The sequence below is a fragment of the Trichosurus vulpecula genome, chromosome 3 (genome assembly GCF_011100635.1).
Source record: "Trichosurus vulpecula isolate mTriVul1 chromosome 3, mTriVul1.pri, whole genome shotgun sequence".
Taxonomy (NCBI): Eukaryota; Metazoa; Chordata; class Mammalia; order Diprotodontia; family Phalangeridae; genus Trichosurus; species Trichosurus vulpecula.
In genome coordinates, this window is record NC_050575.1 from 276,057,130 (window position 1) to 276,070,755 (window position 13,626).

The 13,626-nt window shown below is 38.9% G+C and overlaps 1 protein-coding gene across 3 annotated transcripts; it reads left to right on the forward strand.

Annotated features, from left to right (window-relative positions):
• The first annotated feature begins 118 nt into the window (after positions 1–118).
• Positions 119–12,289, forward strand: MGME1 (mitochondrial genome maintenance exonuclease 1). Of its 3 annotated transcripts, none has more exons than XM_036752525.1 (6): positions 119–258; positions 2,540–3,142; positions 5,066–5,285; positions 5,393–5,449; positions 10,984–11,116; positions 11,548–12,289. In XM_036752525.1, exons 2-6 carry the CDS (start codon positions 2,629–2,631, stop codon positions 11,707–11,709), a joined length of 1,086 nt encoding a protein of 361 aa, XP_036608420.1. In that variant the 5' UTR covers positions 119–258; positions 2,540–2,628; the 3' UTR covers positions 11,710–12,289. The 3 variants fall into 3 exon arrangements, with proteins under 3 accessions (XP_036608420.1, XP_036608422.1, XP_036608421.1); XM_036752526.1 differs by lacking the exon at positions 119–258 and adding an exon at positions 455–677; XM_036752527.1 differs by lacking the exon at positions 5,393–5,449 and having other exon boundaries at positions 11,548–11,730.
• Positions 12,290–13,626: the final 1,337 nt, after the last annotated feature.

Genomic DNA, 13,626 nt, shown 5'->3' on the forward strand with positions numbered 1-13,626 from the left:
GTGACCAACCTCCCGCTCCTCGTTCCGAGTTTCAGTTTTAAGGGGCCACTGGCCTTAGCGACGAAAGTGGGTGAGGGGCGGAGCGGGGAATGGCAGCCGCAGAGCATGACGGATACGGTCGCTCCGCTCCCCAACCTTCGGCTAGGTCTGGTTTGTGGGACGCTTTAAAACTACGGGTCGCGAGAAGTCTCGCGGGAGCTGCTGCCCGCCACATCATGGCGCTGCAAGGAGCTGTCAAAAGAGTGGAACCCGGGAAAGGTACAATCAGGGCCCTGCCTCCCGTCCAACCCTCCCGCCAGCCTTCAGCTGCTTGCGAGGGCTTTAAGCGGACTCCAGTGTTAGGGCGCACGCTATGACTCCATTTCCTCCCACTCCCCTTCAGCCCGGGATCCTTTCCCTGCCTCGCGCTTCTACGTCCTCCGCAGGCACGCGCACGCCCGCGAGTGCGCGCACGCACTGCGGAGGCGCGAGCTCAGCCATTGGGCGCCAAATTCTTTCTTCCCGCCGTCTCCTAATCCGGGGCTCTGTAAATGCTACCTGTTATTATTTTATAGTCATTAACATTGTCATAAGAAGGTCGCCCGCAGCCGTCCATGGCCGCTTTGTCCTCTCCTGAGATTGGGGCCCATGTTTGTAGCTGTCGCCATAGCGGTGAGAGACGATTAACTCCCTCCCAGGTGTGTTTAACAATAATAATAACGACATTCCATCTCCTGCCTTCGTGCAGTCTAGAACGTCCTTCTTTTCCACCTTTCTAGGAATACAGCACCCCGCAAAGAACAACTCGGGTGCCATCTCCTATAGGAGAGCTTCTCTGACGGTCCCCCTCCCCCTCCTCTCACCCCATGCTCCCCCTCTTGAAATTACTTTGTAGAAACTTTGGTTTTACTTAGTTGTGTATAGATCGTATTCTCTGCGTAGAATGTCAAACTGCCTTTGAGAACAACCTTTCCCATTTGTCTCTATTCTCATTGCTTTGCACAGCCCTATTAATAACTGCTTTTTGTGATAATAAATACCTTTTATGTGACACTTTAAGGTTTGCAAAACGCGATACAAATATCTCATTTTTTCCCTCACAACAGCCGTGGGAAGTAGGTGCTATTATACCCCAGAACTGAGGCGGGGAGATTTTAAGTAACTTGCCCAGGGCAAAATAGCTAGTAAGTGTCTGAGGCGGGATTTTAATTAATTTGAACTCAGGTGTGTCTGATTCCCAGGTCCAGATGGCTGTTGCACCTGTCCTCCCCCTAACTTATGTAACTGGCACAGTGCTTTAACATTTTCAAAGCGCTTTATGCAGTAGATGGGGTGGTTTGAGCCTCACCCACAATCCTGTAAGTTAGCTACTATAGACACTGTCATCCTCCATTTATAAATAAACTGAGGCTCAGAGAAATGGTCACAGTGCCAGTGTCAGAAGTAGAATTTAAAACCCGATTCCAAGGCCAGTGTGCCTAGCACGTGGTAAGCACTATATAAATGTTAGCTCTTGGTCATTTTAATTATTATTATTCCAAACAGGCTCTCTGGTTAACTGTTTCACAGCTCAACAAAATATCAAGTATTTGCTATGTCCAAACTACCCCTTTCTATTCCTCATAAATGACACTCCAACTCCTGCTTTTGCACTGGCTGTTTCCCGTGCCTGAAATGCATTCCCCCATCACCTGTGCCCCTTGTTTTCACCAGAACTCTGCTCAGCCACCGCCTTATGCATGAAATTTTTCCTTAGTTCCCCAGCTTTTCATGCCCTCTCTCCATCCCACCAAAAAAAAGTTTTTCTTCTATCAATTTTGTGTATGCTTAGGAGTTGTCTCTCCCATTAAATGGAGGTTCCTCATCAAGGCTAGGAACTGAGTTTTGTTTGTTTGAGGAGAGAGAGAGAGAAAGTGTGTGTGTATGTGTGAGTGAGTGTGAGAGTCAGTTGTCTTTGTAGCCTCAGGTCAATACAGTTTCTCAACAGAGTAGGCACTTAATAAATGTTTGTTGACCAATCGATGGATACTTTGCTAGGGGCACTAGATCAAAGGATTAGAGTTGGAAGACAGTTTAGAGCTCATCTAAGCCAGCTTCCTCATTTCACAGTTAGTGCTGCTTTGTCTTAAACTCTACTGAAATGTAGACAAAAGTTTACTCATACATAGAATGAAGAAGATAGATCATACAGTCAATGATTCAGCTTGTCCAGCTTTGAAATTTTACGATTCTGCGAGTATTGGGAAATTTATTTCATGTACCCTAAGAACTGTCTTAGACAATAACTTCTACTAATATTCTGAAATTTCCCCAGTAATCACAGCGCACACTCCAGATATGTCTTTTTGTATGCTTTGCAGAGAGGCTGGATTGCCTGGATGATCAACATAAATGGTTCAGTGCCCTGAAAAGTCATGTACAAGTTTTGCTAAGTAGGAGTGCTAGCATGGAAAATTACTGGGGAAAAAAATATTAAACTGCTTTGTTGAATCTTACTTTCTCTAACTTCTATTTCTATATCAAAATACTGATCACTAACATTACCTTTTACCTTTCATAGGATACCCCCAGAAAGCCCATTGACATTTGAAGTAGAAGAGGGAGAACTTTGGAATAAATTATATTCCATGTAAATTTAGAGCCTAAAAAATGCAGTCACTATCAAGCATATGCAAGAAGCTTGGAAGATCAAGTAGGTTCTTCATAGAACTAGCTCCTTCTGTGGGTTTCTCTACTTCACGTTACTTTTGTAGCCAGAAGAAGAAAAAAAACCCTTATCAAGAAGTCGACCAAAACAAATACTCTAATTTAATACGTTCTATTGTATCAACCAAAATTAGTTGTCAGACACCAGAATCGTTGTTTCAAGAAGATGATTTATTATATGGACCTGTGAGTAAATGTAAGGCTCAAGAGCAAGAATCTGGACCAATAGTTACACAAAATACAATTCTTCTCCTCAATCCAGAAAAAAGAAATGTATCAAACATTCCAACTGATTCATCAGTTCCTTTGAAAATACCTTTGCAAAAAAATAAAATGCCTAGCGTTACTCGAATCCTTCAGCAAACCATGACAGCAAAACAAATCTTAAATCTGGAGAGGTGGAAACGGGGAATGATTCTGGAACTAGGAGAGGATGGCTTTGCAGAATATACTAAAGGTAATTCACTCCATTTTTGTACTAGTTATGTTTTCTGGGATACATAGTGCTATTGTATATTGAATATAAGAATTTTTTTAGTCTGTGATGATAAGAAGGGAACCATTTTTTAAATGGTTTTTAAATGTTGCTTAAAATCCACTGCAAATTTCCATATTAGAATTACTTGTTTTCCTTGATTAGGCATAGGAACTAGACATGTGATTTCACTTTTTCGTGAAGCTACCAGTTAAGGAAGCTCCTATTAATGCTCTTTGGCACCTTGTTTTCCATATGTAATCTTAAAGCAAACACCCAGCCCACAACACTCCCAAGTACTGCCCAAAACCAGGTTAAAATGTAGTCCTTATCTGATTTTAATGTGTTGATGTATGAGTAAAAAAGAAATATATGAACATATGTGGTTTTCTAAGTCAATATGCAGACCACAGGGTTCCTTGTGTGGCCCCATTTCTATTTGAGTCTGGTACCACTATCTTAGAAAGAGGTTAATTGACATCCCTAAGATCTGCGACTGTCAGAAGCAGAATCCAGCGCTTCCTGGCTTTCCATCTACTGTGCCACGATGCTTTCCTATGATTAAAAGAGAAATTTTTTTCAACTGTTCACATTGCATATTTAAGATAATAGGAAATAAACCCTTTTTAATTCTAATTAAATTGACTATAATATCATTGAAAACACTATCAATAAACAATAACACATAGTCTGAATTCAGATTTTGGTAAAACCATGCCAACCCGTCAAATCTAACATCTTATTGAAAATAAGTAAACTAACTTACAATATTACTGTCTCAGCTCCTAGGGCATACTTTGAATGCTAAGTATCGAATTTAGCAGGATTTTGAAGAAAAAATTATCTTTCAGAAACAGAAATTATAACAATGAAAGCAGAGAGAAAACTAGTTGTCAAACCACTAGGGAGGCAGCTGCAAAAGGAATCAAGAGTCATTGAAGTCATCCAGATTTAGAGGTGGAGGGAACCTTAGAGGGTCACAAATCCAACCTTCTTCTCATTTAACAATTTAGAAAATGAAACAAAGAACTTAAGTGTCCTGCCTAAGATCACATGAGTGAGTAGAGGCAGGATTTGCACACAAGTCCTCTGACTCTGAATTCAGTGTTATTTATTTACACTCTGCCTTGCTAGCTTTCTACCTGAGCAAGAATGACCTAAGTAGTCTTCATCCTTGTCCGGGTGACACTACTGACTCTCATATCTCCTTGGGACTTTCTCTACAAGCTACAACAACTTCTTCACCCTGAAAGCTCATTCTACCCTTGCTTGGATGACTTCTTAAACTGCACTTGCATTCTTTGCCCCTAAGGCCTCACCTTCTTCTGATTAGCTAGCTTCTCCCGGGGGAGGCTCAGGCCTCCTTACAATGACCCTTTAATCAAGAAGTCGACCTCGACCAATACTGTTAACTTAATTCATTCTATTGCGTCAACCACAATTAGTTCTCTTACACCAGAATCATGGTTGTAAGAAACGATTCATTTTATGGACCTGTGAGTAAATGTAAGGTCCAGGAGCAAGAATCGGCACCAAAAGTTGCATAAAAATACGATTCTTCTCCTCAATCCAGAAAAAAGAAATGGATCAAACACTCTTTTAACAGTTCGAGTCTAACTGATTCTTCAGTTCCTTTGAAAAAGCTGTTTGCCACTAGCCGAGTCCTAGTTAGTTCACACTAGAGCGTTCTCATGGAACACTTGTTTAAATTCTTTTTATTATCTTGAAACAATTCAAAATGATTACAATTTTGAAAGTAGCCTGTTCAGAAACTATTTTAAAGAAAGTATTTCTGTAATAATTGTGGTTCTAAAATTGTTTTAATAAGGTATGCTTGTTTTAATTAGGGACTTTTCTTAGTGCCAATTTTGAGGTTTTATTTTTTCTGCTTTTTTTTTCTCTTAGACATATTTTTGCAAGGAAAACACTTCCATGAAGCATTAGAAGCCATGCTTTCATCCCAAGAGCAATTAAAGGAATTAGATGAAAAAACTATTAGCTCTGGCTATGTAGCAAGTGTCTGGCATGTCCTAAAAGACGTAAGTGGAGTAAGAGCTCTAGAAAGTGCAGTTCATCACGAGACCCTTAAGTATCTGGGCCTAATAGACTGTGTAGCTGAATATCGGTAAGTACTATATTATAGATATCCATAGCAGCTGGAGAAAAATTAAGTCATATGGATGGCATCATCTCTGCCAAATACTACCTTTTATTTTGTCCATTGTTTCCAAGGCCCTACTCCTCTTCTCCAGGCTTGTCTCTACAGTGCCTGAAAACTGCTTATTTAAGGTAGGAATGAGTCCAGTCCATAACAGGATGTTAGTCTGTATTGACCTCCCATACCTCAGTAGCCCAGGGCATAACCCATTCCTTAGCTCTTTCCTCCTGTCTACCAAGCACAGTCCCATATCTGAGGTAGTCTGCTGTTCCCAGTGGAGCCCTAGACTTAGAACTAATTTTGACGCCGCTCACCCCCACCTCTTATCTGTGGCTGTGTGACTGAAGACATCACATAATCTTTCTAAGCCTCAGTTTCCTCATCTGCAGAATGGGAATAACAGTAGCACCTAACGCAGAGTTGTTGTTGGACCAAACGAGATAATGTAGATAAAGTGCTTCACGAACGTTAAAACACTTTATTCGTGTCATTTACTACTCTTGTTATCAACTGATTAAAGCTCTTGTTCTGATGCTGTAAAATACAAATGGTTGGTTCTGCCCAGGGCAGACAGCAAAACTTATTTCTTCATGTCTTTCCTATTTTCCCAAGGATAATGCTATGATTTATCGACCTTAAAAGTCGTCTGTTCTTGGTTCTTCCTCATTTTGTGACCTAGGCAAAAACCCTGGGCAATACAAAAATTTCCTCTGCCAAATTTGTCACCATTTCCAAATTCAGAAATAACTTGTCAAAGATCCTCTTCTGTGACCTGATAAAACTGCAGTCATTCTTTTTTTCTTTTTTCTAATAAAAAGTATTAATGAAAAGCAGCGGACAGGAGACAAAAGTGGTACATGCTGGATATAACCTGATGATAATGAATCTTAAAGTACAGTTTAATGTCTTTTATAAAAGATTTGAGACTGGGTGGGGAGTTGGGTTATTCAACAGCTTAGAGACCGAGAGAAGGACGATAGTAACTCCTGCTCTCTCTCTAGACTGCTAGTTTTGACCACTTAACAGGTATGTGCTTCAGTTGCTTCATCTGTAAAATAACCATTGTTCATTCATTTCAGTCATGTCTGATGCTTTACAACCCCATTTGAGGTTTTCTTGGGAAAGATACTGTGGTTTGCCATTTCCTTCTCCAGCTCATTTTACAGATGAGGAAACTGAGGCAAACAGGGTTAACTGACTTGCCCAGGGTCACACAGCTAGTAGGTGTTTGAAGCTAGATTTGAACTCAAGAAGATGAGTCTTTCTGACTCCAGACCCAGTACTCTATCTACTTTACCACCTAGCTGCCCATACATTGTTAATTATTTCAGTGGGATATTAAGAGGATTAAGTAATAAAAGTTAACAAAAAAGCCATGCAAATTATAACACACCCATGGCCCAAATCTTATGAAGTTTTAATAAGTTCATACGCTGTTGCTGTGTTTTAAAATTTTTTTACTACATCATGATCATTGTGAATAGGGAAGTAGAGCAATTTTTATTGAGTAAGATAGTATATTTTAATGTCATGACAAAGTTATTTTCTGAAAAGTGCTTTATAAAGCTCTATAGTGCAAATGCACTAACAACACACTAGTATTGACAACAAAAATCCCCTTATTATAACAGTCAACAATCTTTTAAAGGTGGCATGCTCTATTTTTATCCATCCTTGCCCCGCATCTTGAGAAACCATTGTAGTATGACATGGGAACTTTGAGGAACCCCCTCCCAAGAGAAAATTCCCCTAAACCTCATGACTACAGAGAAAGAAGAGTGCATTGAGGTGCCTCAACCCAAAAATAACTCTCATTTCAGTAACCCTTTAAAGTTTACAGAGAGCTTTCCTCACAAACCTAAGAGGTCAGTAGTACATGTATTATATGTGGTATGTAGATGATGAAATTCAGGCTCAGAGAAGTTAAATGCTTTACTCAAGATCACAGCTCATGAGTGGCAGAGCTGCTAAATCCTAAGTCGGCTAAGTCCTCTGATTCCAAATCTAATGTTCTTTCCAGATAGCATGGTGCTTCAATGTACATTCCTATATTTTATTCTAAAATTCTGGCCCCTTAGGGAAGGAAATAAAGTGCCCCAAAAGAAACCCAACCCCTATCATGCTCCCATTAAAATTTCTTTTTGGGTATTTTAAAAGCTTTCCTGTCTCCAAGCAGTCCCTTTAAAAATACAAATATCCAAAAAAAAAATATACAAATATCCTTAGAAATAGAATGTCTTAGCTTTTAAAACCTTGGTTAAAAATCAGGAATAGCAGGGATATAAAAAACTAGACAATTTATCTGATCCTCATGACCTCTCAAACCTCTCTAAAATAGAACTTAAGTTCAAGGGGTAAAGTAATTTCAGCTATCTCCGTGGTGCAGGACACCAAGGACCTTAATAAGGTAAAAACCTGACAAACTAACAGCATGGAAGGTTAATCCCTAACCCCTAATACACTCACTCAGCACTTCTTCCCCCACTGCCCACCTTGTTCAGACAGAACTACGCAAGCTTATAGGCACAACTCTGCCCTCCTCTCAGTGCTGTGGAAAACCAAAAGGCAGAAGCTTGCTCTGGCTGGAACAGCAGCTTGGCAACTGAAGCAGAAAACTGAGGGACAAAGGGAATGTGAGGCATTCTACCAAACCTGAGGAAAAGAGCCCAGCATCCAGCTGAGGCTAGTTCTATCCCCTCAGAAGTCACTTAGGACAGAAACTGAGGCAGATGAAATGTGAACTGCCCAATATGGGAGGAGGCTGAGATGGTTTTGAGATCCAGCACCCAGGGAAACCGCCATCAAAAGAGGAGTCAAAAAGTGGGCAAGAGAGGAAAATAAAAAATAAACACTGAAATTGCCAAAGATCTCAGGAGCAAGAAAACTCAAACACTTTGGACATAAACAGATAACCCAACAGGGAGGTTATTAATAACAGAGTAAAATGGCCTCCAGATCAGGGGAAAGAGCACAAGCATCTGTGAATAAATATTTAGAGATAAAGGAAAATGAATCGATACCTGATAAAGCAAAGGAACCTACAGATCAACAAAAGAGCACGGGACCAGAACAGTATATTCCTGAATGGCTTAAAAGAGAAATAAAAATCATGAAAGCAGAATTTAGGTCTTATACACAGCAGAAATAATTAGCAGAACAGAAAAATTTTAATCCATGGTGGTGAGTCTCACCAAAGAAACAGGATAGCCGATTGGGAATGAAAGTGCAAAGAAGGAAAAGACAAGCTAAAAGAAGAGAAGCAAAAAAGGAAAACATGATCTCTACATAAACAAAATATATTGATCTATGAGCTCAATAGAGACAACTTATGGATTATGGATCTCCCAGAAGGAGCACAAGTCTAAAAACCTGAACACCATAATGCAAGAAATAATACAAGAAGGCTGTCCAGAATTTCTGGATACAGAAAACAAAGTGCCAATTGAAAGAATCCACAGGTTGTCTCCACAAAAAATCTGTGCAGCAAGCTCTAATTCACATAGTGGTTAAACTTAATTCCAGTGATAAGCAAAAATTCTTCAGGCAACCAGGAGAAAAGCCTTCAGATATGAAGGAAAGGAAACTGGAATAACATAAGACCCACCAGAAGCAATATGAGAAAATGGAGTAATTTTTTAAGAACTTTAATTCATAAGAACTGGAAACAAAGAAGACACCCATTGATTGGGGAATGGCTAACATTGTGGGACACAAATATAATGAAGAATTACTGCCCCATAAGAAACAATTATGAGGAATCTAAAGACACATGGGAAAATTTAAATGAATTAATGAAGAGCAAAGGAAGCAGAACCAGGAAAACAATATACACAAGCCCTACAACAATATAAAGGGAAAGAACAGAAAGAAAAAACCTGAATGCTAAGTTAACTAAATTTAAATGATCAAGCTTGACCTAGAAAAAGAGAGGAGAAAACGTACTGCCTTCTCTTTGCAGAGCTTGGGGAAGATGGGAATAGGGCAATGCATATGTTGTCAGTCTTACTTGACATGTTTGTACGAACTGCTTTTTCCCTCTCTTTCTCAGTTCTTTGTTAAAAGGGGTGGCTCTCCATGTAAAGGAGTAGGGGAAGAATATGTTTGGAGATAAAGGTGATGAAAAAAAATGTCAATAAAAAAATTTATTTTTTATTTTGAACTTAACAAATACCAAATAAAATAGGCATTTCCGTATATGTAAAGTTGAATAGAAAAAGAAGACTACTAGAAACCACAAATCTTGATTTTGTATGGCTTGCTTTTCTTATTAAATATGTCATAAATTCAACATGTAACTTCTAAAGCTGTTCCACTTGTCAGAACAAAAAAAAAAGTCAAAATTAAATGCTGTGTAATTAGAATGCCCAAGCTTGACCCAGAAGAAGAGAACTGAGAATGTACCTCCCTTCCTTCTTTACAGAGGTTGGGGGCATATATTGTCACATGTAGTTGAAGTATTTACTTTTGCAGAATTGCCATTTTTCTCTTTTTCATTTTTATTCTTTTGAGTTTGGTAATGTTTTTCACATCAGGGAATTCATTCTGCACATAGTGCACAGTAATAATAGGTAACATTTGTATAGCTAGAAAGTTTGCAAAGTGCTTTGCAAAAATCTCATTTTATACCCAAAACAACCCTGGAAATTAAGTACTATTGCTATTCCCATTTTACAGAAGAGGCAGCTGAGGCACAGAGAGGTCAAGTGACTTGTCCAGGGTCACACAGCTAGGAAGTGTCCGAGGAAGGATTTGAATACAGGTCTTCCTGACTCCAGGCCCATCACTCCATCCACTGCACCCCCAGCTGTGTCAGTAAATTTCATTGATATTGATGGACTTTTTCTCTTTTGGGTTTCAGACAAGAAGTACTACTTTGTCATGATTTTTAGTTTGTAATAATAAAAGTCATGGTTTTTAATTATTCATTGCAATGGAAATCTGAAGTAGAATATAATAACTGACCTATAGTTGGTACTTTGATGTTTACCAAATACTTTACCTACCTTATCTCATTGATGTCAATGACAGCCCTTTGAGTCAGATAGTCCAGCTGTCATTATCCGCATTTTACAGATGAGAAAACTAAAGGCTAGAATATGACACACCCATCAGTCATATAACTGTTAAGTACACAAGTGATATGTCAAGCTGGATCTATGCTCTCCTTTTTCTGTCACCCTTTTGTGTGAAAATGAGGTCACACAGAGGAGGTGTGAAGGAAAGAGTATAGATGCCAGAATTAAGAAAATGAGACTTAAGTGAGCAGATGCTGTTACTGTAGCTAGTACTCACATGTGCCCCCCTGCCTGAGGTACTCACCATAGCACCACAGGAAGCAAATTGCATTGTGTGCCCTGAAAGGCAGCAGCTAATAATTACTTTGAATTAGCGTGTCAAGGAAAGGTTAAAGAGCTTCTCACTGGGAAAAAGGAGCTAACAAAGTTATTATTGGCAGTGTTGTCTTTCTTCTCCTAAAAGGATTAAAAACCCAAGGGGAAGAGTCTTTTCAAATGGAATGCACCTTACTGTGAGGAATTGAGACAGACTGCTAAAATGTCATGAGTAATATGTAGGAAAGGGTGTGTAGTGAGGGCCTTCACTCCAGTATTGTTCTTGCTTAGCGGCCTAACCTGAAAGTCAGGCTTTTGTATCGGTTTCATTGTAGGGGTAAGCTGTGTGTGATCGATTGGAAGACATCAGAGAAACCAAAACCATTTATCCGGAACACATTTGACAACCCCTTACAAGTGGTAGCATATGTTGGAGCCATTAACCACGATGCCAACTATAACTTTGAGGTCAGTCTTTTGACCTGAACTGTAAGCTTTGCTTGGTATTTGTTTAAGGGCCTTGCTTCATTTGTGCTTTGTTTATTCCGTCTTTGTGGTCCTTTATGCTTAATCTCCTTCTTGCCCCTCAGTCAGTCTGAAAAGGACTTTCTTTCATTCCCCTTCCTCTCTGGACTTCTCTACTTATCATCTTCCGTTCCAGTCCATCAGGCATTTATTGCTTTCTGCCTGTGACGCTCCAAAGCCATCCAATTGTCCTTTATGGTGGATGTGTAGCTTGGTCCAGAGTCTTGTGCCAAATACACCTAGGTGAACATGAAAACAACTTGTAGATTGCTTTATCTTGAGCTTAGGTTTTTTTACCTGAAAGATGAAGACAATATACCAGAGCTCTAGGCCTATTTTAGAACTTGCTGAAAATATTATGTGTTTTTCCTCAGGTTCAATGTGGTTTAATTGTGGTGGCCTACAAAGATGGATCCCCTGCTCACACGCATTTCATGGACTCAAAGCTGTGTTCCCAATACTGGTCCAAATGGCTACTTCGACTAGAAAAATATACAGAAAAAGAAAAGAACCAAACTACTCCGAATCCAAACTAGGATACAGGATACTGTTCAAGGCTAGTTTACCCTTTCTCACAGTGTGGGGAGAAGGATGCTTCAGTAATTTAGTGAATCCATGATCTCATTGGTGGAAGTACTCCCTCCAACTCATTCATCCCTTTGCGATCTAATGAAATCTAAAAGTGGTAATGCTTAAATGTTGAATTTTTTTAATGTTGATAATGGCTACCACATTATCACCAGCAAAGGTATCATTGATTTTTGATTATGAAAACATGGATTTCCAGTCAATTCACTGAAACTGAAATGAATGAAAATCTATAAGACTTTTCAGCTGAAGAACTGTCCAAGAAAAAACCAGCTGTGGCAATCAATCATGATTTCCCTGAAAAGAAAGAAAATAGATTGAACAAAGACTCTAGTTAATCTTGGACTATGTTGTAAAACTTCTTATGTCATTTTCATTCTGAGCATTAAAGGACTATATCCTAATGTGCCCAAAATGTAGGAGCTCAAGAAGTCTTTTTTGATAGAATTTAGTGAACAAAACCTTTGCCTAGGTACATTTGTATTTTTCCCAACTACAAATGACCATTAATAAAGCTTGTAAATTGTGGCCTATGGGTGATCAATCACATGTGTATGTGCATATGTATATATAAATGTATATACATACGATATATGTGTATAAATATATGTGTGTATAGAAGTGTACATATTATATATATTTCATTGTATTCACTAGTAAATCACTGGGGCAGAGTACAACCCATACATGCCTTTTCATCCTATGTAATTCTTGTCCACCAATCAATCAATTAATAAACGTTTATCCAGTCCCTGCCATATGCCAAGCACTGTCCCAAGTGCTTGGGATACAAAAAGAGGCAAAAGACAGCCCCAGCTCTCAAGGAGTTCACAATCAAATGAAGTAGAAATCATGCAAAGAAATATATACAAAGCAAACTAAGTATAGGAGAAATAGGAAATAATTAACAGAGGGAAGACAGTAGAATTAAGAAGGGTTGGGAAAGGCTTCCTGTAAAAGATGGGATTTTATGTCAGGATTTAAAGGAAGCCAGGAAGGGTAGAGTTGAGGAGAGCATTCCAGGCATGCAGAATAGCCAGAGAAAATGCCTGGATCCAAGAGATGAAGTGTCTTGTTCATGAAACAACCAAGAGGTCGGTGTCACTAATTCACTGAAAATTCCTCCGTAGAATTGAAAGGATCCACCCAATGCACTAGAGGCCTTTCTCTAGATTTTTTTTTTTAATGTTTTGTTAGATGATACATCCTGGAAAAATTAACAAAAAGGCTACTGGTTCAAGTACTCATTTAACAAAGTAATACGTATTCACTTTTTAAAAAATTTTGTGTGTCAAAACAATACCAAGAAGTAGATGGAGTTGCTTCTATTGAATTTTCTGTCCCACCAGTATATGTATCTTATACACGTTCTGAAACGTTTCCTTTGGCAACAGGCAAGGAGCTGTTCTAAGTATTGATGCTGATTCTCTTTTAAAGGAACAAAACCTTTATAGTTAAGGCTGAAGACTCTTGAGAAACTCTGCAACCTTCATACCTTAATATCCAAAAACAAAACAAAATGTACAGTGTCTTGTTTTGTGTATAGTTTATATATGAAAAGTTTGGGTCTGTGTTTTCAAAGATGGTTTGGAACAGTATGTACAATTTTACTTTACAATGATAGTTTAAAAAACATCTCAGTTTATAATATTTGTAAACTTTTTTTGTGATAGAAGATTCCAAAGTAGGAGCTTCAGAATGAAACTTTGGCAATGAAAAAAAAATGGCTACTAGTCTCAAGGAAATCTAGACAGCAAGTGTGGCCCTAGGAGCTTACCCTCTTTGGGGCAAATGTAGCAGTTTGATTTATAAGTCAGTCTTGCAAACATTATAATAGGTACAATATCAGAAACCATATAAACATT